Consider the following 26,328-nt stretch of genomic DNA (forward strand, 5'->3'; position numbering starts at 1 on the left):
GACACACTGATGACACCCAACCCAACTCATCCACAAGCAAACCTACAGTTACCCTCTTAGTGGTCACCAACCTACAGTTACCCTCTTAGTGGTCACCAACCTACAGTTACCCTCTTAGTGGTCATCAACCTACAGTTACCCTCTTAGTGGTCAACAACCTACAGTTACCCTCTTAGTGGTCATCAACCTACAGTTACACATCTTAGTGGTCACCAACCTACAGTTACCCTCTTAGTGGTCACCAACCCTCTATACACATCACCACTATACACATCACCACCTAGACCACTATACACATAACTACTATACACATCACCACCTAGACCACTATACACATCACCACCTAGACTACTATACACATCACCACCTAGACCACTATACACATCACCACCTAGACCACTATACACATCACCACCTAGACCACTATACACATCACTACTATACACATCACCACCTAGACCACTATACACATCACCACCTAGACCACTATACACATAACTACTATACACATCACCACCTAGACCACTATACACATCACCACCTAGACCACTATACACATCACTACTATACACATCACCACCTAGACCACTATACACATCACCACCTAGACCACTATACACATCACTACTATACACATCACCACCTAGACCACTATACACATCACCACCTAGACCACTATACACATCACCACCTAGACCACTATACACATCACTACTATACACATCACCACCTAGATCACTACTATACACATCACCACCTAGACCACTATACACATCACTACTATACACATCACCACCTAGAACACTATACACATCACCACCTAGACCACTATACACATCACTACTATACACATCACCACCTAGACCACTATACACATCACTACTATACACATCACCACCTAGACCACTATACACATCACCACTATACACATCACCACCTAGACCACTATACACATCACCACCTAGACCACTATACACATCACCACCTAGACCACTATACACATCACCACCTAGACCACTATACACATCACCACCTAGACCACTATACACATCACCACCTAGACCACTATACACATCACTACTATACACATCACCACCTAGACCACTATACACATCACCACCATACACATCACTACTATACACATCACCACCTAGACCACTATACACATCACCACTATACACATCACCACCTAGACCACTATACACATCACTACTATACACATCACCACCTAGACCACTATACACATCACCACCTAGACCACTATACACATAACTACTATACACATCACCACCTAGACCACTATACACATCACCACCTAGACCACTATACACATCACCACCTAGACCACTATACACATCACTACTATACACATCACCACCTAGACCACTATACACATCACCACCATACACATCACTACTATACACATCACCACCTAGACCACTATACACATCACCACCTAGACCACTATACACATCACCACTAGACCACTATACACATCACCACTATACACATCACCACTATACACATCACCACCTAGACCACTATACACATCACCACTATACACATCACCACTATACACATCACCATCTAGACCACTATACACATCCACTTAGACCACTATACACATCACCACCTGGACCACTATACACATCACTACTATACACATCACCACCTAGACCACTATACACATCACCACCTAGACCACTATACACATCACCACTTAGACCACTATACACATCACCACTATACACATCACCACTATACACATCACCATCTAGACCACTATACACATCCACCTAGACCACTATACACATCACCACCTGGACCACTATACACATCACTACTATACACATCACCACCTAGACCACTATACACATCACCACCTAGACCACTATACACATCACCACTTAGACCACTATAACCATCACTACTATACACATCACCACCTAGACCACTATACACATCACTACTATACACATCACCACCTAGACCACTATACACATCACCACCTAGACCACTATACACATCACCACCTAGACCACTATACACATCACCTACTATACACATCACCACCTAGACCACTATACACATCACTACTATACACATCACCACCTAGACCATTATACACATCACTACTATACACATCACCACCTAGACCACTATACACATCACCACCTAGACCACTATACACATCACTACTATACACATCACCACCTAGACCACTATACACATCACTACTATACACATCACCACCTAGACCACTATACACATCACTACTATACACATCACCACTTAGACCACTATACACATCACCACCTAGACCACTATACACATCACCACCTAGACCACTATACACATCACCACCTAGACCACTATACACATCACCACTTAGACCACTATAACCATCACTACTATACACATCACCATCTAGACCACTATACACATCACTACTATACACATCACCACCTAGACCACTATACACATCACCACCTAGACCACTATACACATCACCACCTAGACCACTATACACATCACCACCTAGACTACTATACACATCACCACTATACACACTGTAACACAGGGACAACATCACCAAGTAGGAGGTGGCTGTAACATCACCACCAAGCAGGAGGTGGCTGTAACACAGGGACATCACCACCAAGCAGGAGGTGGCTGTAACACAGGGACATCACCACCAAGCAGGAGGTGTCTGTAACATAGGGACATCACCACCAAGCAGGAGGTGGCTGTAACACAGGGACATCACCACCAAGCAGGAGGTGGCTGTAACACAGGGACATCACCACCAAGCAGGAGGTGTCTGTAACATAGGGACATCACCATCAAGTAGGAGAGTCTGGGTGGGACAACATGGTTGAATCTCTAGGCTATAGTTGTAACCTGTAAAGGTGGCAGTGCGTTCTTCAAGTCCAGGTAAGACCTCTGTTCCCGGTGGGCCATAGGAAGAAAAACACACAAAAATCAACACCCCCCAACACAACAAAACAATTACACCCCCACACAATATAATTACACCCCCCCCACACACAATATAATTACACCCCCCACACACAATATAATTACACCCCCCCCACACACAATATAATTACACACCCCCACACACACAATATAATTACCCCCCACACACACAATATAATTACACCCCCCCACACACAATATAATTACACCCCCCCACACAATATAATTACACCCCCACACACAATATAATACACCCCCACACACCCCCACACACAATATAATCACACCCCCCACACACAATATAATTACACCCCCCTCACACAATATAATTACACCCCCCACACACACAATATAATTACACCCCCCACACACATAATACACCCCCCACACACACACACAATATAATTACAATTACACCCCCCCCAACACACACACACAGAATTACACCCCCCCCCCACACAATATAATTACACACCCCCAACACACACAACAGAATTACACCCCCACAATATAATTACACCCCCCAACACACACACAACATAATTACACCCCCCACAATATAATTACACCCCCAACACAAACGCATGTGCAACTGGAGAAAAAAAATATAAATCAAGACCACCTTTACTCCACACACAAAGACAAACATCTCCCTCGCCCTGCATTTGGCAAATCTGACCATAATTATATCCTGATTCCGGCTTACAAGCAAAAAATAAAGAAGGAAGTACCAGTAACTCGCTCAATATGTTAGTGGTCAGATGTCACGGATGCTACTGATTTTCTAGCACAGACTGGAATATGTTCTGGGATTCATCCAATGGCATTGAGGAATACACCACCTCAGTCACCGGCTTCATCAATAAGTGCATCGATGACGACGTCCCCACAGGGACCGTACGTACATTTCCCAACCAGAAGCCATGTATTACGGGTAACATCTGCACTGAGCTAAAAGCCAGAGCTGCCGCCAATGAGCAGTTTTTGCTTGTAAGCAGGAATCAGGAGAATATAGGTATGGTCAGATTTCCCTGGCAGATAAATTAGCCTACATGGCTATATAGCAACAATATTATATTTAGAGATAACAATCGAGCCAAGTGTTTTGAGTTCCACTAGGGATGTTAATGGTTAACTGGTTAGCCACAGAAAATTTTCACCAATGAAGCTTATCGGCCTATAGGTTATTTTGCATAATTTTGTGGAATGAAATTAACAAGTGTCTATTTTTGTTAGTCTTCATCACAACCACACAGAAGCCAGTTTGATGAGCAGAATGGCCCATCACCGGTCAGAGAGCAGCTCCTCAAAAAGCTGGTACTGGAGTAAACATGTGCTTTCATTGCACATCAAATAACACTTTTTTTAACGTTGTTTAAGGGGTTTACATGTCATAATAACTGTCACACAGGACAGTTCCTGACTGAGGTTAAGGTTAGGACCGTTTCTGACCTAGTGTGTCTGAGGTTAGGACAGTTTCTGACCTAGTGTAACTGAGGTTAGGACAGTTTCTGACCTAGTGTGTCTGAGGTTAAGGTTAGGACAGTTTCTGACCTAGTGTAACTGAGGTTAGGACAGTTCCTGCCCTAGTGTGTCTAAGGTTAAGGTTAGGACCGTTTCTGACCTAGTGTAACTGAGGTTGAGGGACAGTTTCTGACCTAGTGTGTCTGAGGTTAAGGTTAGGACAGTTCCTGCCCTAGTGTGTCTGAGGTTAAGGTTAGGACAGTTCCTGACCTAGTGTAACTGAGGTTAAGGTTAGGACAGTTCCTGACCTAGTGTAACTGAGGTAAAGAGAGTGCCTGAGGTTAAGGTTAGGACAGTTCCTGACCTAGTTTGACTGAGGTTAAGGTTAGGACAGTTCCTGACCTAGTGTAACTAAGGTTAGGACAGTTCCTGACCTAGTGTAACTAAGGTTAAGGTTAGGACAGTTTATGACCTAGTGTGTCTGAGGTTAAGGTTAGGACAGTTCCTGACCTAGTGTAACTGAGGTTAAGACCGTGTGTCTGCGGTTAAGGTTAGGATAGTTCCTGACCTAGTGTGTCTGATGTTAAGGTTAGGACAGTTTCTGACCTAGTGTAACTGAGTTTAAGGTTAGGACAGTTTCTGACCTAGTGTAACTGAGGTTAAGGTTAGGACAGTTTCTGACCTAGTGTGTCTAAGGTTAGGACAGTTCCTGACCTAGTGTGTCTGAGGTTAAGGTTAGGACAGTTCCTGACCTAGTGTAACTGAGGTTAAGGTTAGGACAGTTCCTGACCTAGTGTAACTGAGGTTAAGGTTAGGACAGTTCCTGACCTAGTGTAACTGAGGTTAAGGTTAGGACAGTTCCTGACCTAGTTTGACTGAGGTTAGGACAGTTCCTGACCTAGTGTAACTGAGGTTAGGACAGTTCCTGACCTAGTGTGACTGAGGTTAGGACAGTTTGACTGAGGTTAAGGTTAGGACAGTTTCTGACCTAGTGTGTCTGAGGTTAGGACAGTTTCTGACCTAGTGTGTCTGAGGTTAAGGTTAGGACAGTTTCTGACCTAGTGTAACTGAGGTTAGGACAGTTTCTGACCTAGTGTAACTGAGGTTAAGGTTAGGACAGTTCCTGACCTAGTAACTGTAAAGAGAGTGCCTGAGGTTAAGGTTAGGACAGTTCCTGACCTAGTTTGACTGAGGTTAAGGTTAGGACAGTTCCTGACCTAGTGTAACTAAGGTTAGGACAGTTCCTGACCTAGTGTAACTGAGGTAAAGAGAGTGCCTGAGGTTAAGGTTAGGACAGTTCCTGACCTAGTTTGACTGAGGTTAAGGTTAGGACAGTTCCTGACCTAGTGTAACTAAGGTTAGGACAGTTCCTGACCTAGTGTAACTAAGGTTAAGGTTAGGACAGTTTATGACCTAGTGTGTCTGAGGTTAAGGTTAGGACAGTTCCTGACCTAGTGTAACTGAGGTTAAGACCGTGTGTCTGCGGTTAAGGTTAGGATAGTTCCTGACCTAGTGTGTCTGATGTTAAGGTTAGGACAGTTTCTGACCTAGTGTAACTGAGTTTAAGGTTAGGACAGTTTCTGACCTAGTGTAACTGAGGTTAAGGTTAGGACAGTTTCTGACCTAGTGTGTCTAAGGTTAGGACAGTTCCTGACCTAGTGTGTCTGAGGTTAAGGTTAGACAGTTCCTGACCTAGTGTAACTGAGGTTAAGGTTAGGACAGTTCCTGACCTAGTGTAACTGAGGTTAAGGTTAGGACAGTTCCTGACCTAGTGTAACTGAGGTTAAGGTTAGGACAGTTCCTGACCTAGTTTGACTGAGGTTAGGACAGTTCCTGACCTAGTGTAACTGAGGTTAGGACAGTTCCTGACCTAGTGTGACTGAGGTTAGGACAGTTTGACTGAGGTTAAGGTTAGGACAGTTTCTGACCTAGTGTAACTGAGGTTAGGACAGTTTCTGACCTAGTGTAACTGAGGTTAGGACAGTTTCTGACCTAGTGTAACTGAGGTTAGGACAGTTTCTGACCTAGTATGTCTGAGGTTAGGACAGTTTCTGACCTAGTGTGTCTGAGGTTAAGGTTAGGACAGTTCCTGACCTAGTGTGTCTGAGGTTAAGGTTAGGACAGTTCCTGACCTAGTGTAACTGAGGTTAAGGTTAGGACAGTTCCTGACCTAGTTTGACTGAGGTTAGGACAGTTCCTGACCTAGTGTAACTGAGGTTAAGGTTAGGACAGTTCCTGACCTAGTGTAACTGAGGTTAAGGTTAGGACAGTTCCTGACCTAGTGTAACTGAGGTTAAGGTTAGGACAGTTCCTGACCTAGTTTGACTGAGGTTAGGACAGTTCCTGACCTAGTGTAACTGAGGTTAGGACAGTTCCTGACCTAGTGTGACTGAGGTTAGGACAGTTTGACTGAGGTTAAGGTTAGGACAGTTTCTGACCTAGTGTAACTGAGGTTAGGACAGTTTCTGACCTAGTGTGTCTGAGGTTAAGGTTAGGACAGTTTCTGACCTAGTGTAACTGAGGTTAGGACAGTTTCTGACCTAGTGTAACTGAGGTTAGGACAGTTTCTGACCTAGTATGTCTGAGGTTAAGGTTAGGACAGTTTTTGACCTAGTGTGTCTGAGGTTAAGGTTAGGACAGTTCCTGACCTAGTGTGTCTGAGGTTAAGGTTAGGACAGTTCCTGACCTAGTGTAACTGAGGTTAAGGTTAGGACAGTTCCTGACCTAGTTTGACTGAGGTTAGGACAGTTCCTGACCTAGTGTGACTGAGGTTAGGACAGTTTGACTGAGGTTAAGGTTAGGACAGTTTCTGACCTAGTGTAACTGAGGTTAGGACAGTTTCTGACCTAGTGTAACTGAGGTTAGGACAGTTTCTGACCTAGTATGTCTGAGGTTAAGGTTAGGACAGTTTTTGACCTAGTGTGTCTGAGGTTAAGGTTAGGACAGTTCCTGACCTAGTGTAACTGAGGTTAAGGTTAGGACAGTTCCTGACCTAGTTTGACTGAGGTTAGGACAGTTCCTGACCTAGTGTAACTGAGGTTAGGACAGTTCCTGACCTAGTGTAACTGAGGTTAGGACAGTTCCTGACCTAGTGTGACTGAGGTTAGGACAGTTTGACTGAGGTTAAGGTTAGGACAGTTTCTGACCTAGTGTAACTGAGGTTAGGACAGTTTCTGACCTAGTGTAACTGAGGTTAGGACAGTTTCTGACCTAGTATGTCTGAGGTTAGGACAGTTTCTGACCTAGTGTGTCTGAGGTTAAGGTTAGGACAGTTTTTGACCTAGTGTGTCTGAGGTTAAGGTTAGGACAGTTCCTGACCTAGTGTAACTGAGGTTAGGACAGTTTGACTGAGGTTAAGGTTAGGACAGTTCCTGACCTAGTGTGTCTTTGAGGTTCTTGACGATGGATGCCTTCCTGGCGCTGTTCTTCCTCTCTACGTAGTTGGAGGGTACGAAGCCGGTCTTGTTGGTGGCGTTGCGGACCCTCCACCAGGACTTACTGTCGTCCAGCAGCCACAGCCGCTCGTTCTTCTTAATGTCCAACTCCTGGTCTTGTTGAGCCAGGTAGTCAAACTTGGCGATGACAATCACCTCTTCAGTCATCTTGGACCTCTGGACCTGGGGAGAGAGAGGAGATATACTGTTTAGTTTTGTCATCTTGGAGCTGGGGACCTGTGTGACTGGCAGATAACTGTGTGGACAGTTTGGGACAGTGCACCAATGAGGGGTAGGCCTATCCCTGTTCTAATAAGCTATATCTGCACAGCTCCTTCAGCATTCAGATGCTTCTAAAAATGGCTTTCGCAATGTTAAATCATAGGCTTTATTAGTGGAGTGACAACCAACGTAGTTGGTCATTGTTACTAAACCCGCTGTATAAAATGGTGTTTTACCCAACTACTGATTAGGGTTTTCAAATCGTTCAGATTTGATTAGGATTGTTCAGGTTCACCATTGGTTTTGGTAGTTGAATTTGGGTCATGTCATAAAGGACACAGGGTGTCTGTTAGACAGTAACAGCCAGCCTTTGGCCAATAAAACACATTTGAAAAGCAAATCAAGAAATGTATGTGTGGCCAATTGTCAGGGAGAAGAAAAAATCCCATTGAGAAAATGCTTTTGAACCTCCTCATTGATGGATGGTTAATGGGTTAATTAGCAACATTTAGTGGAATTAAATTGGGTGTGAACAGTATATTCATTATGCATCTCATCACATGCGTCCAGCATACAGATATACAGTCTGAGTGGATGATCTGTCACAAAAGCGCAAGAGCTGGTGCTACAGCATCTCAAACATTAAATGAATTGTCAACAGAAGGCAGGCTTCCCCAGCGCCTCACACACCACTCTGCAATGAGCTGGAGGCAGTATGCATTTTTGAAAACATATTCTTAAATAGTTGGAAACATGAAGGTTTTACTACGAGGCACGCCTTACCTTGCTTCAAAATAACCTAGCCAAAAATCAGACCATATCCGTGGAGGCAATTATTTTAGAATATACTTTTTCATTGTCCAGTTGCCAAAGGCACTAACCTAGTCATATTAGCAAGCCATGCTAGTTGATGATAATCCTAGTCATATTAGCAAGCCATGCTAGTTGATGATAATCCTAGTCATATTAGCATCCCATGCTAGTTGTTGATAATCCTAGTCATATTAGCATCCCATGCTAGTTGTTGATAATCCTAGTCATACTGGCATCCCATGCTAGTTGTTGATAATCCTAGTCATACTGGCATCCCATGCTAGTTGTTGATAATCCTAGTCATACTGGCATCCCATGCTAGTTGTTGATAATCCTAGTCATACTGGCATCCCATGCTAGTTGTTGATAATCCTAGTCATACTGGCATCCCATGCTAGTTGTTGATAATCCTAGTCATACTGGCATCCCATGCTAGTTGTTGATAATCCTAGTCATACTGGCATCCCATGCTAGTTGTTGATAATCCTAGTCATACTGGCATCCCGGCATCCCATGCTAGTTGATGATAATCCTAGTCATACAGGCATCCCATGCTAGTTGATGATAATCCTAGTCATACTGGCATCCCATGCTAGTTGATGATAATCCTAGTCATACTGGCATCCCATACTAGTTGATGATAATCCTAGTCATACTGGCATCCCATGCTAGTTGATGATAATCCTAGTCATACTGGCATCCCATGCTAGTTGATAATCCTAGTCATACTGGCATCCCATGCTAGTTGATGATAATCCTAGTCATATTAGCATCTCATATGCTAGTTGATGATAATCCTAGTCATATTAGCATCCCATGCTAGTTGATGATAATCCTAGTCATACTGGCATCCCATGCTAGTTGATGATAATCCTAGTCATACTGGCATCCCATACTAGTTGATGATAATCCTAGTCATACTGGCATCCCATGCTAGTTGATGATAATCCTAGTCATACTGGCATCCCATGCTAGTTGATAATCCTAGTCATACTGGCATCCCATGCTAGTTGATGATAATCCTAGTCATATTAGCATCTCATGCTAGTTGATAATCCTAGTCATTTTAGCATCCCATGCTAGTTGATGATAATCCTAGTCATATTAGCATCTCATGCTAGTTGATAATCCTAGTCATTTTAGCATCCCATGCTAGTTGATGATAATCCTAGTCATATTAGCATCTCATGCTAGTTGATAATCCTAGTCATTTTAGCATCCCATGCTAGTTGATGATAATCCTAGTCATATTAGCATCTCATGCTAGTTGATAATCCTAGTCATTTTAGCATCCCATGCTAGTTGATGATAATCCTAGTCATATTAGCATCTCATGCTAGTTGATAATCCTAGTCATATTATCATCCCATGCTAGTTATTGCATCTTCAGATCTCCCCCTCTTTCTAAATGTCTAACGGATGTTTTCATCTCTGTCACATGCAGTGCGCTTTTGCCAACCGTGTTTTCCGCTAATTGTACCACGGAAGGAACATCTGCACGTAGCCGTAGCCTATTAGCCTCGTGTTCACTGCTGTACTTCAGTGTTCAAATAATCAACAGTTTAAACTCAAATTCTGATCTGTTGCATCAGACCTAACGTTTGTCTTTTTAAGTAGCCTAGGCCTACTGGTTGTATGAGCCTAGGCCTACTGGTTGTATGAATCTGGGATCAATTGTCCCACAACTGTCACAGAGTCTGTTCAGGAATAGGCTATTTCTTTCTTGAAAAGCTGTGGAGGATACTAGTTGTTGTTAAACAGTCTGATGTGTTAAAGTTGTTCAGGGGATGTAACACATACAAAAAGCCCAGGCAATATAAGTGGACGTGTTAAAGCACTGTGCTGAACAACTGGCTGGTGTTTTTACAGACATTTTCCAATCCTCACTCCACCAGCAACACGTGCCAGTATTGTGGAAGAACTCAATAATTATACCCTTTTCTAAAGCATCTAATCCCTCTGTGCTGAATGACTACCACCCTGTCGCCTTGACATCTGTAGTAATGAAATGCCTTGAGAAACTTGTGAAAAGTCATATTCTCAGTATCACCCAGAAGCTCCTCAACCCATTTCAGTTTGCCTATCAGCCTCTCAGAGGAGTTGATGATGCCATTCTTACACTCCTTAAAATGGTCTACAGACATCTAGAGGGGGTATTAAAATGGTCTACAGACATCTAGAGGGGGTATTAACATGGTCTATAGACATCTAGAGGGGGTATTAACATGGTCTACTGAGACATCTAGAGCTTATTAACATGGTCTACAGACATCTAGAGGGTGTATTAAAATGGTCTACAGACATCTAGAGGGGGTATTAACATGGTCTACAGACATCTAGAGGGGTATTAACATGGTCTACAGACATCTAGAGGGGGTATTAACATGGTCTACAGACATCTAGAGGGGGTATTAACATGGTCTACAGACATCTAGAGGGGGTATTAAGATGGTCTATAGACATCTAGAGGGGGTATTAACATGGTCTATAGACATCTAGAGGGGACTATTAATTATTTTTGTCTTAGACATCTAGTCTTTTGGGGTATTAACATGGTCTACAGACATCTAGAGGGGGTATTAACATGGTCTACAGACATCTAGACTCGGGGGGTATTAACATGGTCTACAGACATCTAGTTTGGGGGTTTTAAAAGTTTGAATTTTACAGACATCTAGAGGGGGTAAAATATAACATTTGGTCTACAGACATCTAGAGGGGGTTTTAAACATGGTCTACAGACATCTGGCTGGGGTTTTAACATTTTGGTCTACTCCAGACATCTAGTGGGGGTATTAACATGGTCTACAGACATCTAGATCCCTCTGTGCTGGGGTATTAACATGGTCTACAGACATCTAGTAGTAATGAAATGCCTACAGACATCTAGAGGGGGAAAACATATTCTCAGACATCCAGAAGCTCCTCAACCCATTTAAGTTTGTCTATCAGCATCTCAGAGGAGTTGATGATGCCATTCTTACACTCCTTAAAATGGTCTACAGACATCTAGAGGGGGTATTAAAATGGTCTACAGACATCTAGAGGGGGTATTAACATGGTCTATAGACATCTAGAGGGGGTATTAACATGGTCTATAGACATCTAGAGGGGGTATTAACATGGTCTATAGACATCTAGAGGGGGTATTAACATGGTCTATAGACATCTAGAGGGGGTATTAACATGGTCTATAGACATCTAGATGGGGTATTAACATGGTCTACAGACATCTAGAGGGGATATTAACATGGTCTACAGACATCTAGAGGGGGTATTAACATGGTCTATAGACATCTAGATGGGGTATTAACATGGTCTATAGACATCTAGAGGGGGTATTAACATGGTCTACAGACATCTAGGGGGTATTAACATGGTCTATAGACATCTAGAGGGGGTATTAACATGGTCTATAGACATCTAGAGGGGGTATTAACATGGTCTATAGACATCTAGAGGGGGTATTAACATGGTCTATAGACATCTAGAGGGGGTATTAACATGGTCTATAGACATCTAGATGGGGTATTAACATGGTCTATAGACATCTAGAGGGGGTATTAACATGGTCTATAGACATCTAGAGGGGGTATTAACATGGTCTATAGACATCTAGAGGGGGTATTAACATGGTCTACAGACATCTAGAGGGGGTATTAACATGGTCTACAGACATCTAGAGGCCAAATCCCATGTCAGGGTTCTGTTTGTTGACTTTTCTTCTGCCTTCAACACAATCCAGCCTTACATTCTGGCACAGAGACTCATTCAGGACTTCTCCTTAGATGGGGGGCTGGTTTTGTGGCTGTTGGACTTCCTGAGCCAACGGTCAAAGTGGGTCCCTACGTGTCGAACATATGCAATACCAACACAGGCTCTCCTCAGGGATGTGTTTTGTCCCCACTCCACCACCAACACAGGGATGTGTTTTGTCCCCACTCCACCACCAACACAGTCTCTCCTCAGGGATGTGTTGTGTCCCCACTCCACCACCAACACAGGGATGTGTTTTGTCCCCACTCCACCACCAACACAGTCTCTCCTCAGGGATGTGTTGTGTCCCCACTCCACCACCAACAGTCTCTCCTCAGGGATGTGTTGTGTCCCCACTCCACCACCAACACAGTCTCTCCTCAGGGATGTGTTGTGTCCCCACTCCACCACCAACACAGTCTCTCCTCAGGGATGTGTTGTGTCCCCACTCCACCACCAACACAGTCTCTCCTCAGGGATGTGTTGTGTCCCCACTCCACCACCAACACAGTCTCTCCTCAGGGATGTGTTTGTCCCCACTCCACCACCAACACAGGGATGTGTTTTGTCCCCACTCCACCACAGGCTCTCCTCAGGGATGTGTTTTGTCCCCACTCCACCACAGTCTCTCCTCAGGGATGTGTTTTGTCCCCACTCCACCACAGGCTCTCCTCAGGGATGTGTTTGTCCCCACTCCACCACCAACACAGGGATGTGTTTTGTCCCCACTCCACCACAGGCAACACAGGGATGTGTTTTGTCCCCACTCCAACACAGTCTCTCCTCAGGGATGTGTTTTGTCCTCACTCCAACACAGTCTCTCCTCAGGGATGTGTTTTGTCTCCACTCCACCACCAACACAGGGATGTGTTTTGTCCCCACTCCAACACAGTCTCTCCTCAGGGATGTGTTTTGTCCCCACTCCACCACCAACACAGGGATGTGTTTTGTCCCCACTCCAACACAGTCTCTCCTCAGGGATGTGTTTTGTCCCCACTCCACCACAGTCTCTCCTCAGGGATGTGTTTTGTCCCCACTCCAACACAGTCTCTCCTCAGGGATGTGTTTTGTCCCCACTCCACCACCAACACAGGGATGTGTTTTGTCCCCACTCCACCACAGTCTCTCCTCAGGGATGTGTTTTGTCCCCACTCCACCACCAACACCGTCTCTCCTCAGGGATGTGTTTTGTCCCCACTCCACCACCATCAAACAGACAGGCCTGGATGAGATCTTTAAGGTCAGGGCCCTCCGCGGCTCACAAATTCATTTTCGACCCAAGCCACCCCCTGTACCCAGACTTTGAAATAATCCCTCTGGGCGCGGGTATCGGGCACCCCTCAGCAGGAAAAACAGAACTAGACAATAATTTGTGCCAGGTGTGATATTCCTCCTAAATAGCTCGGGCTAATGCTCCTATCGACTCAGAAAGGCCAGCAGGCTAGTCTTTTTGTTGTTGTAAATGTTTATTTGAAAGTTGTATTGTCAATTTTATTTTGTATTTAAACATGTACATGACACTGCGGCGGCAAGTAGCTTAGTGGTTAGAGTGTAGAGGCGGCAGGTAGACTAGTGGTTAGAGTGTAGAGGCGGCAGGTAGACTAGTGGTTAGAGTGTAGAGGAGGCAGGTAGTCTAGTGGTTAGAGTGTGAGAGGCGGCAGGTAGACTAGTGGTTAGAGTCAGAGGCGGCAGGTAGTCTTTTAGTGGTTAGAGTGTATTTGAAAGAGGCAGGTATTCTAGTGGTTAGAGTGTAGAGGCGGCAGGTAGACTAGTGGTTAGAGTGTAGAGGCGGCAGGTAGACTAGTGGTTAGAGTGTAGAGGAGGCAGGTAGTCTAGTGGTTAGAGTGTAGAGGAGGCAGGTAGACTAGTGGTTAGAGGTGGCAGGTAGACTAGTGGTTAGAGTGTAGAGGAGGCAGGTAGCTTAGTGGTTAGAGGTGGCAGGTAGTCTAGTGGTTAGAGTGTAGAGGAGGCAGGTAGCTTAGTGGTTAGAGTGTAGAGGCGGCAGGTAGCCTAGTGGTTAGAGTGTAGAGGCGGCAGGTAGCCTAGTGGTTAGAGTGTAGAGGAGGCAGGTAGTCTAGTGGTTAGAGTGTAGAGGCGGCAGGTAGTCTAGTGGTTAGAGTGTAGAGGAGGCAGGTAACCTAGTGGTTAGAGTGTAGAGGAGGCAGGTAGTCTAGTGGTTAGAGTGTAGGGGAGGCAGGTAGTCTAGTGGTTAGAGTGTAGGGGAGGCAGGTAGTCTAGTGGTTAGAGTGTAGAGGAGGCAGGTAGTCTAGTGGTTAGAGTGTAGAGGAGGCAGGTAGTCTAGTGGTTAGAGTGTAGAGGAGGCAGGTAGTCTAGTGGTTAGAGTGTAGAGGAGGCAGGTAGTCTAGTGGTTAGAGTGTAGAGGAGGCAGGTAGTCTAGTGGTTAGAGTGTAGAGGCGGCAGGTAGACTAGTGGTTAGAGTGTAGAGGCGGCAGGTAGACTAGTGGTTAGAGTGTAGAGGAGGCAGGTAGACTAGTGGTTAGAGTGTAGAGGAGGCAGGTAGTCTAGTGGTTAGAGTGTAGAGGTGGCAGGTAGCCTAGTGGTTAGAGGTGGTCGGTAGACTAGTGGTTAGAGTGTAGAGGAGGCAGGTAGCCTAGTGGTTAGAGTGTAGAGGTGGCAGGTAGCCTAGTGGTTAGAGTGTAGAGGTGGCAGGTAGCCTAGTGGTTAGAGTGTAGAGGAGGCAGGTAGTCTAGTGGTTAGAGTGTAGAGGAGGCAGGTAGTCTAGTGGTTAGAGTGTAGAGGAGGCAGGTAGTCTAGTGGTTAGAGTGTAGAGGCGGCAGGTAGCCTAGTGGTTAGAGTGTAGAGGCGGCAGGTAACCTAGTGGTTAGAGTGTAGAGGCGGCAGGTAGCCTAGTGGTTAGAGTGTAGAGGCGGCAGGTAGCCTAGTGGCTAGAGTGTTGGACTAGTAACCAGAAGGTAGTCTAGTGGTTAGAGCATTGTACTAGTAACCAGCAGGTAGCCTAGTCGTTAGAGCGTTGGGCCAGTAACCAGCAGGTAGCCTAGTGGTTAGAGTGTTGGACTAGTAACCAGATAGTGATCTTGATGGAGGGTACTAGATAGTGATTTTGCTGTTCATTAGTCATCACCTGAGGAAACATGTGGACAGCTCTTGAAGCATGATCAAAGTGAATTAGGTTAAAAAAAGACCACACATCGTTGCATTCTCGACTTGCATGTTTTTTTAATATGATTTACCATTATCTAAAATGTGATTTCTGTCACTGAGCACCGTGGGTGGACGCCCTAATAGGTTATGTACCCAGTGAATATGGGTGCGGTAAATTTGTCAAAGTTTGTAACAGTGCTAAAGTTGTCTATCAACTGTAAAATGTGAACAGAACCAACCAAGATATCTGATCATCAATACAAGAGAGAACGTTTAACCCAGCGGCCGCATACCATCTACCAAACTGACCCTGAATCAGATGACCATCCTACCCATGCTAACCCAGTGGCCGTATACCAGCCACCAAACTGACCCTGATTCAGATGACCATCCTACACATGCTAGATTACGGAGACATAATTTATAGATCAGAAGGTAAGGGTGCTCTCGAGTGGCTAGATGCTCTTTACCGTTCGGACATCAGATTTGCCACCAATGCTCCTTATAGGACACATCACTGCCTTCTATACTCCTCTGTAAACTGGTCATCTCTGTATACCCGTCGCAAGACCCACTGGTTGATGCTTATTTATAAAAACCTCTTAGGCCTCACTCCCCCCTATCTGAGATATCTACTGCAGCCCTCATCCTCCACATACAACACCCATTCTGCCAGTCACATTCTGTTAAAGGTCCCCAAAGCACACTGTCATGACGTTGGCCTCTTTGGGTACAGAAAGCCCATCCCCCTCTCTCTGCCTTCCGCTGTGGTCAAAGAGACTTGGTAAACTCCTGAGAACCTCCTCATGGACACATAGAGAGTAGATTTTCATGGAGGACAAAGGAAATCCTTCCACCTCACAGAACTTGAGGTACGAACAAATTTAATGTTCCGGAGAAAAGTATAAAAGATCGGTGAAGAATCCAGCTACAAACTGGTCCGTTTGTCACAACTTGGGGAAGCTCATGGGAGACGATGTGGCCACATTACCATAACGCTGTTTATATAATAGCCTCAGATATGAGGTTTTACATCTAATTGTTGTATGAGATGAATGAGCGAGTATGATACTGTTTATACAATAGCCTCAGATATGAGGTTTACCTCTAATTGTAGTATAAGATGAATGAGTGAGTATGATACTGTTTGTATAATAGCCTCAGATATGAGGTTTACATCTAATTGTTGTATGAGATGAATGAGTGAGTATGATACTGTTGGTATAATGGTGTAATATGATTTTGGACTGTTTAATGAAGAAAAATACAATTCCCTTTTGATTTGAACTAAATCAGAGGACCGCCCCTGAGCCCAGTTATGGTCAGACATCCTGGACCACCCCTGAGCCCAGTTAGGGTCAGACATCCTGGACCGCCCTGAGCCCTTCAGGCCTCCTGGACCGCCCCTGAGCCCAGTTAGGGTCAACATCCTGGACCGCCCCTGAGCCCAGTTAGGGTCAGACATCCTGGACCGCCCTGAGCCCAGTTAGGGTCAACATCCTGGAGAGCCCAGTTAGGGTCAGACAGATGCCCCTGAGCCCAGTTAGGGTCAGACATCCTGGACCGCCCCTGAGCCCAAAAAATCCACCGCCCCTGAGCCCAGTTAGGGTCACATCCTGGGATTTTTAGGGTCAGCATCCTGGACCGCCCTGAGCCCAAGGGTCAACATCCTTTAGCCCAGTTGGGTCAGACATTTTGAGCCCAGTTGGTCAGTCCTGTTTTGAGCCCAGTTAGGGTCAGACATCCTGGACCACCCCTGAGCCCAGTTAGGGTCAGGCATCCTGGGACAGCCCTCTTCAGCCCTTCCGAATACAAACCCCCACTCTGGTTTTCGATCAGCAGACCGAGCTTACCAAAGGAGAAATGTTGACCAACAGATGTAAACAACAACAACAAAAAAAATCAGCTTTTCATTTCTGGGATTTTTTATTTCAGCTCATGAAACAAGGGACCAACACTTTACATGTTGCGTTTATATTTTTGTTCAGTGTTCAGTTGTTTTTTAGTGACTTATGTATCACGGCCGGTTGTGATACAGCCTGGAATCGAACCAGGGTCTGTCTGTATTGACGCCTCTTAAACTGAGAGACTGCGTCACTCGGGAGCCCTGAAACTGAGGAGTATTTCTGTCTGTAATAAAGCCTTAAAAACCTATTCTGATATGCTGGGCCTGGCTCCCCAGTGAGTGGGCCTGGCTCCCCAGTGAGTGGGCCTGGCTCCCCAGTGAGTGGGCCTGGCTCCCCAGTGAGTGGGCCTGGCTCCCCAGTGAGTGGGCCTGGCTCCCCAGTGAGTGGGTCTATATCCTCCCAGGGCCACCCATGGCTGTGGCCCTTCACAGTCCTGCGAAATCCATAGATTAGGGCTTAATTTATTTATTTCAATTGACTGATTTCATTATTTGAACTGTAACTCAGAAAAATCATTGAAATTGTTGTGTTGATATCATTTGTTCAGTATAATTCTCCCGAGTCAGATTACCAGCCTAACTAACAGCATAACGGTGTTAACCTAATGCTTCTATCTAGTAAGGAGGCATCAATCTGCCGGTTAGATAGAGGAAGCAGGAAAAGTGCACATTGAACGCACACCAAAACTACAGCAGTTCTCACAGCATTGCAACCCCTTCCACCGCAACAATGTTGCACATGGTATACGTATCAAAGTGTACAGCCTCCAACTTCCCAGGAGATACAGGTCTCTACTCCTCCGCCTTCCCAGGAGATACAGGTCTCTACTCCTCCGCCTTCCCAGGAGATACAGGTCTCTACTCCTCCATCTTCCCAGTAGATACAGGTCTCTACTCCTCCATCTTCCCAGTAGATACAGGTCTCTCCTCCTCCATCTTCCCAGGAGATACAGGTCTCTACTCCATCATCTTCCCAGTAGATACAGGTCTCTCCTCCATCATCTTCCCAGTAGATACAGGTCTCTCCTCCATCATCTTCCCAGTAGATACAGGTCTCTCCTCCATCATCTTCCCAGTAGATACAGGTCTCTCCTCCATCATCTTCCCAGTAGATAATCTGGGTCAGTGCTCGGAAGCAGTGAAACAGCAATAGCGTTACCTGAGACAGACAGAGAGCGACAGACAGAGATAGCGGAGTAACCTCACCCCTCAGACAGGTTGCTATAAATCAGGCTTTTGGAATGTGATGCTCTGTGAGCTCTGAGCAAGGCCCCCCGCCGGCACCAATACTACACCACCTTACAGCACACACTAGTATAGGCTACACACACACACACACACAGTCTGAACCCAGAATGGACAGACCAGTTTAGAGAAGACTAGGAATAGTTACAATTGGGTGTGATTTTACAGATTACACCTAACCCAAGAGAACATATCTGACCCAAAAACTGTAGTTGACACCAAAGCCTGTATTTCTGCATCTCCTGACAGCTGCCCCAAATCCTCTCAAAACAAAAACGGCATTGAAGCAGCAAGTAGTCGTGGGAGACTTGGCGACCGGGTCTGCTGTGAGACAGGAAGTGGGGACACCGTAGAGAATGGGGATGGAAGAGTGACGCAACACCCCTCTGACAGAGAACTAGAGAACCATGAGATCAAGAGGTCAGAGTTCAGAGACATGCATATCATTAATGAGAGAGTAGAGAAAACAGAGAGAGAAAACAGAGAGAGAAAACAGAGAGAACAGGGCTAACAACACTGTGTGAAATCAGTTGGTTACCTAGGATAACCATTTGCAGAGTTGGGAATGCCAGAAATAGACGCAACATCTGTATTAGACCAACAGAATAGACAGAGGTCCACTGACTCTCACTGTTAGGCTTTCACAATTATTGTATAACCACGTAATCCACGGTTATGCATGAAACCCATAAATGTTTAAAAAGGACCCCCCACACACACAAAGTTGTCCCCACTATTTTGACGTAATTTCCTGTCTTAGAGAGGAAATGCACAATTAGGTTCCACCTCAGAAGACAAAGGCTGCATACGGTGCGATCAGAAAGAATTCAGACCAGTTGACTTTTTCCACATTTGGTTACATTACATCCTTATTCTAAAATGTTCTCTTTTCAATATACACAAAATACCCCCATTATGACCAGGCAAAAACAGGTTTAATAAAACTGAATTATCACATTTCCATAAGTATTCAGACCCTTTACTCAGTACTTTGTTGAAGCACCTTTGACAGCGTTTACAGACTCAAGTCTTCTTGGGTATGATGCTACAAGCTTGGCACACCTGTGTTCTCTCTCCATCTTCTCTGTTGATCCTCTCAAGCTCTGTCAGGTTGGATTGGGAGCATTACTGCACAGCTATTTTCAGGTCTCTCCAGAGATGTTTGATCAGGTTCAAGTCCAGGCTCTGGCTGGGCCATTCAAGGACATTCAGAGACTTGTCCCGTAGCCACTCCTGCATTGTCTTGGCTGTGTGCTTAGGGTTGTTGTCCTGATGGAAGGTGAACCTCCGCCCCAGTCTGAGGTCCTGAGCGCTCTGGAGTAGGTTTTCATCAAGGATCTTTCCCTCGATCCTGACTAGTCTCCCAGTCCCTGCAGCTGAAAAACATCCCCACAGCATGATGCTGCCACCACCATGCTTCACCGTAGGGATGGTGCCAGGTTTCATCCAGCACTGACACTTGGCATTCAGGCCAAAGAGTTTAATCTTGGTTTCATCAGACCAGAGAATCTCGTTTCTCATGGTCTGCGAGTCTTTAGGTGCCTTTTAGCAAACTCCAAGCAGGCGGTCATGTGCCTTTCACTGAACAGTGGCTTTGATCTGGCCACTCTACCATAAATGCCTGCTTGGTGGAGTGCTGTAGGGATGGTTGTCCTTCTGGAAGGTTCTCCCATCTCCACAGAGGAACTCTGGAGCTCTGTCAGAGTTACCACTGGGCCCTTCTGCCCCGATTGCTCAGTTTGGCCGGGCGGCCAGCTCTAGGAAGAGTCTTGGTGGTTCCAAACTTCATCCATTTAAACATGGAGGCCACTGTGTTCTTGGGGACCTTCAATGCTGCATAAATGTTTTGGTACCATTCCCCAGATCTGTGCCTTGACACAATCTTGTCTCGGAGTTCTACGGACAATTCCTTTCGACGTCATGGTTTTTGCTCTTACACACAATCTAAAACCGGTTATCTTTGGCATTATGGGATAGTGTGTAGATTGCTGAGGAATTTTGATTTATTTTTTATCCATCTTCGAATAAGGCTTTAGCGTAACAAAATGTGGAAGTCAATGGGGCTGAATACACTGTATAGACCGAGATCTACCACAATACGTCTCTGAAGTCGCCTCTTACCCACTATCACATTCTTCTCACGTAGACATACATACATACATACATACATACATACATACTGCTCAAAAAAATAAAGGGAACACTAAAATAACACATCCTAGATCTGAATGAATGGCATTTTCTTATTAAATCATTTTTTCTTTACATAGTAGAATGTGCGGACAACAAAATCACACAACAATTATCAATGGAAATCAAATGTATCAACCCATGGAGGTCTGGATTTGGAGTCACACTCAAAATTAAAGTGGAAAACCACACTACAGGCTGATCCAACTTTGATGTAATGTCCTTAAAACAAGTCAAAATGAGGCTCAGTAGTGTGTGAGGCCTCCACATGCCTGTATGACCTCCCTACAACGCCTGGGCATGCTCCTGATGAGGTGGCGGATGGTCTCCTGAGGGATCTCCTCCCAGACCTGGACTAAAGCATCTGCCAACTCCTGGACAGTCTGTGGTGCAACGTGGCGTTGGTGGATGGAGCGAGACATGTCCCAGATGTGCTCAATTGGATTCAGGACTGGGGATCGGGCGGGCCAGTCCATAGCATCAATGCCTTCCTCTTGCAGGAACTGCTGACACACTCCAGCCACATGAGGTCTAGCATTAGGAGGAACCCAGGGCCAGCCGCACCAGCATGTGGTCTCACAAGGGGTCTGAGGATCTCATCTCGGTACCTAATGGCAGTCAGGCTACCTCTGGCAAGCACATGGAGGGCTGTGCAGCCCCCCCAAAGAAATGCCACCCCACACCATGACTGACCCACCGCCAAACCGGTCATGCTGGAGGATGTTGCAGGCAACAGAACGTTCTCCACGGCGTCTCCAGACTGTCACGTCTGTCACATGTGCTCATGTGCCAGTGGCGAATTTGCCAATCTTGGTGTTCTCTGGCAAATGCAAAACGTCCTGCACGGTGTTGGGCTGTAGGCACAACCCCCACCTGTGGACGTCGGGCCCTCATACCACCCTCATGGAGTCTGTTTCTGACTGTTTGATCAGACACATTTGTGGCCTGCTGGAGGTCATTTTGCAGGGCTCTGGCAGTGCTCCTCCAGCTCCTCCTTGCACAAAGGCGGAGGTAGCGGTCCAGCTGCTGGGTTGTTGCCCTCCTACGGCCTCCTCCACGTCTCCTGATGTACTGGCCTGTCTCCCGGTAATGCCTCCATGCTCTGGACACTACGCTGACAGGCACAGCAAACCTTCTTGCCAGAGCTCGCATTGATGTTCCATCCTGGATGAGCTGCACTACCTGAGCCACTTGTGTGGGTTGCAGACTCCGTCTCATGCTACCACTAGAGTGAAAGCACCGCCAGCATTCAAAAGTGACCAAAACATCAGCCAGGAAGCATAGGAACTGAGAAGTGGTCTGTGGTCACCACCTGCAGAACCACTCCTTTATTGGGGGTGTCTTGCTAATTGCCTATAATTTCCACCTGTTGTCTATTCCATTTGCACAACAGCATGTGAAATTTATTGTCAATCAGTGTTGCTTCCTAAGTGGACAGTTTTATTTCACAGAAGTGTGATTGACTTGGAATTACATTGTGTTGTTTAAGTGTTCCCGTTATTTTTTTGAGCAGTGTATATATCCCTATATTTTATTTGTCTACGTGAGAACAAGAGGCGACTTCAGAGAGTGGACATATATATGACAGACAGACTGTCCTGGTGGGGGGCTCCTCCATCACAGACCTGACAGACCTACTGTCCTGAAATTGCCAAAACACAGGAGGGTCATGATATCAACTGTCGTTTAGAGTCGAGACTGTAAAGGACTAAACAAGCCCCCGGGGGGAAGCCGCCTGTCTGGCTGTCACTACAGGACTAAACAAGCCCCCGGGGGGGAAGCCTCCTGTCTGGCTGTCACTACAGGACTAAACAAGCCCCCGGGGGGAAGCCGCCTGTCTGGCTGTCACTACAGGACTAAACAAGTCCCCGGGGGAAGCCGCCTGTCACTACAGGACTAAACAAGTCCCCGGGGGAAGCCGCCTGTCTGGCTGTCACTACAGGACTAAACAAGTCCCCCCGCCTGGGGAAGCCGTCCCCTGGCTGTCACCAGGACTAAACAAGTCCCCGGGGGAAGCCTCCTGTCTGGCTGTCACTACAGGACTAAACAAGTCCCCGGGGGAAGCCTCCTGTCTGGCTGTCACTACAGGACTAAACAAGTCCCCGGGGGAAGCCGCCTGTCTGGCTGTCACTACAGGACTAAACAAGTCCCCCGGGGGGAAGCCTCCTGTCTGGCTGTCACTACAGGACTAAACAAGTCCCCCGGGGAAGCCGCCTGTCTGGCTGTCACTACAGGACTAAACAAGCCCCCGGGGGAAGCCGCCTGTCACTACAGGACTAAACAAGCCCCAGCCGCCTGTCTGGCTGTCACTACAGGACTAAACAAGCCCCCCGGGGAAGCCGCCTGGCTGTCACTACAGGACTAAACAAGCCCCGGGGGAAGCCGCCTGTCTGGCTGTCACTACAGGACTAAACAAGCCCCTGGGGGAAGCCGCCTGTCTGGCTGTCACTACAGGACTAAACAAGCCCCGGGGGAAGCCGCCTGTCTGGCTGTCACTACAGGACTAAACAAGCCCCGGGGGAAGCCGCCTGGCTGTCACTACAGGACTAAACAAGCCCCCGGGGGGAAGCCGTCTGGCTGTCACTACAGGACTAAACAAGCCCCCGGGAGGAAGCCGTCTGGCTGTCACTACAGGGCTAAACAAGCCCCCGGGAGGAAGCCGTCTGGCTGTCACTACAGGGCTAAACAAGCCACTTGAGACGGACGACTCTCTGAAGCAGAGGGAGGCATTCTGGAACACGATGCCATACAGATGTTTGGCCGGGACGATAGCAGTATCACATTGAAAACACGAATCTCTTTGGTCCTTCAAAGACCTGCTGTGTGTTAAATATTGTGCTGTAGCTTGGGAAATAAACACGTGTGACGATGGATAACGTCATAATGATGTCTGTTTCCAACACTACGGCGGTTAAATCCACTTCCTGTTCTGTTTCCTTCCCATGATACTAAGGAGTATGGTGATAAATGGGATGGTCCAGATGTAGGCTAGTTAAATACAACAAGGGAAATGTTTGAAAGACGGGGTGAAAGAGAGAAGGAAACAGATATTCAAATTTCACACAGAACCACACCTGGCAATATTCCTTTCATACAGAAATCAGGTTGAGGTGTGCACACACACAGTAGGCCTATGTTTCCTGTTCTGGGAGCACTCCTATCTCCTCCCGTGTGCTGTTGAGGTTCGTTTTCACTGCGTAATAGTGAAGTCGAAGTGTACTCTCGTTATGTTCAACCACATCCCTCATGAAGCCTCGTCTTCCCCCTTCAAACTGTTACCACCTAGAAGACCTCGGCCTTCACTAAACAATGGAAATGTTTGCTTTCTAGCTGTCAGTAGCCAGATCTTTAACCGAATGTTGTGATTACTGATCAATTACATTTAGTATAAGTAGGATCCATTAGTTATTTTAATAAACCTTTATTTTTGTGGTGTGGTTTTTCTACAAGCCCCTTAGGCTTCCAACCACACTGTTTGAAATCTGTATTGTTGTGTCACTTAACCACACTGTTTAAAATCTGTATTGTTGTGTCACTTAACCACACTGTTTAAAATCTGTATTGTTGTGTGGTTAAGTGATACAACAAAAACAGATTTTAAACGGTATCACTTGTTATCTTTGTAGCAAATCAAAAACTGTCTCAATCTCTAGAGAACCACACGATGAAATATGACAAGTTATTTCGGTGGCAATATAAAATCTCTTCATAGAAAGACTGTCATGAACAGTGGCCACATCTTTCTCACTACATAGAGGAACTTCATTAAAATCCACCAAAACCACGGAAGATAGACAGATGAAACCCAAACATTGACACTGTGGACAACAACTTCCCCACACAGAAAGAGGAAGTTAAACCACTGCTGTTTCAGTCTTCTGCATGATAAGTCAAGACGAACAGTTGAGAACATTCCGCTGCACACAGAGGCGCTGTCTGAAATGGCACCCTACACAGTATATGGCACCCTACACACAGTAAATGGCACCCTACACACCCTACACCCTGCTTTTGACCAGAGCTTTACGGGTAGTGCACTGCTTTTGACCAGAGCCCACAGGGTGCCGTTTCAGACGCAGCTCCCTACATGTACCTCTCCTTGACGGGGCCTCGTACCTCTCCTTGACGGGGCCTCGTACCGCTCCTTGACGGGGCCTCGTACCTCTCCTTGACGGGGCCTCGTACCTCTCCTTGACGGGGCCTCGTACCTCTCCTTGACGGGGCCTCGTACCTCTCCTTGACGGGGCCTCGGCCTCCTTGACGGGGCCTCGTACCTCTCCTTGACGGGGCCTCGTACCTCTCCTTGACGGGGCCTCGTACCTCTCCTTGACGGGGCCTCGTACCTCTCCTTGACGGGGCCTCGTACCTCTCCTTGACGGGGCCTCGTACCTCTCCTTGACGGGGCCTCGTACCTCTCCGTTATTAACAGGAGTTGGAACCGGTTCAGGAAACAGAAAATAACAAACATTTTCAAGAAACTGAAACTGAACGAAAATGATCCGTAACAGAAAATGCGGAACCGGTTAATAAAATGTTTAACGTTACAGGCTTTTTCTTCTTCTTCTAGTAAAACAACAAAAACGCCACACAGTGCTTATGCAAAGCCCTCACTCAAACGTATTCCAGTGTCTTCCTGCAAGCTGAATGTGTTTTTAAGTGGGTTTAGGCTACCTACCCCTCCAGATCAGAGGCTACTGTACTGACGCTACAAGTTTGATTCAGAAGCTCATTTAAAAAACCTCTTGAGAAGAACGGGATGACTTGTTCAATGCTTGTTATTAAGGATACTATAGGCCTAGTTATAACGTCTCATGTTGGATTTCTTAACTACAAAAAGGGCATGATGTGTTCTTAGTTCTGGTGCCTCTCCGGAAACACGAGCTTGTTATAGCTAGCTAGAAGTTCCCATAGAAGCCGTTCCACCTAGATAGAATTATGTGTACTTCATAACGAGATGCCCCAGAGCTTCAAGCCTCCTCCTCAACCCTCTCTCGCTCTCTCCCCACCCGCAAAAAGTCGACAAATCTTGAGCTTTAGGCTACACTGTCCATCACGCCTTTAAACTAGCTTGCTTGCTCTATCCACACTGATTGGTGAAGTAATTTAATGACTTAAATGTGAAAAACGTGGATTTCAAAAAGGTTAAAAAAGGAACACTATAAATCGGTACTTTTTGGGGGGTTCGAACCAGTTCAG

The 26,328-nt window shown here is 46.1% G+C and overlaps 1 protein-coding gene across 12 annotated transcripts in view; it reads right to left on the bottom strand.

Moving 5' to 3' along the window:
• LOC112227607 (cytoplasmic protein NCK1) overlaps positions 1 to 26,328 on the bottom strand; it is a 57,446-nt gene that overhangs the window by 21,984 nt on the left and 9,134 nt on the right. Inside the window, exons 2-5 of one of the 12 annotated variants that reach the window (XM_042308501.1) lie at positions 25,430 to 25,546; positions 25,226 to 25,363; positions 7,820 to 8,060; positions 2,902 to 2,943 (exon numbers count right to left, since the gene is read on the bottom strand). In XM_042308501.1, the coding sequence (XP_042164435.1) occupies positions 2,902 to 2,943; positions 7,820 to 8,045 (268 nt within the window). In that variant the 5' untranslated portion in view covers positions 8,046 to 8,060; positions 25,226 to 25,363; positions 25,430 to 25,546. The other 11 variants (XM_042308500.1, XM_042308498.1, XM_042308509.1 and 8 more) reach the window with 11 other exon arrangements.

The sequence above is a fragment of the Oncorhynchus tshawytscha genome, linkage group LG29, assembly GCF_018296145.1.
Source record: "Oncorhynchus tshawytscha isolate Ot180627B linkage group LG29, Otsh_v2.0, whole genome shotgun sequence".
Taxonomy (NCBI): domain Eukaryota; kingdom Metazoa; phylum Chordata; class Actinopteri; order Salmoniformes; family Salmonidae; genus Oncorhynchus; species Oncorhynchus tshawytscha.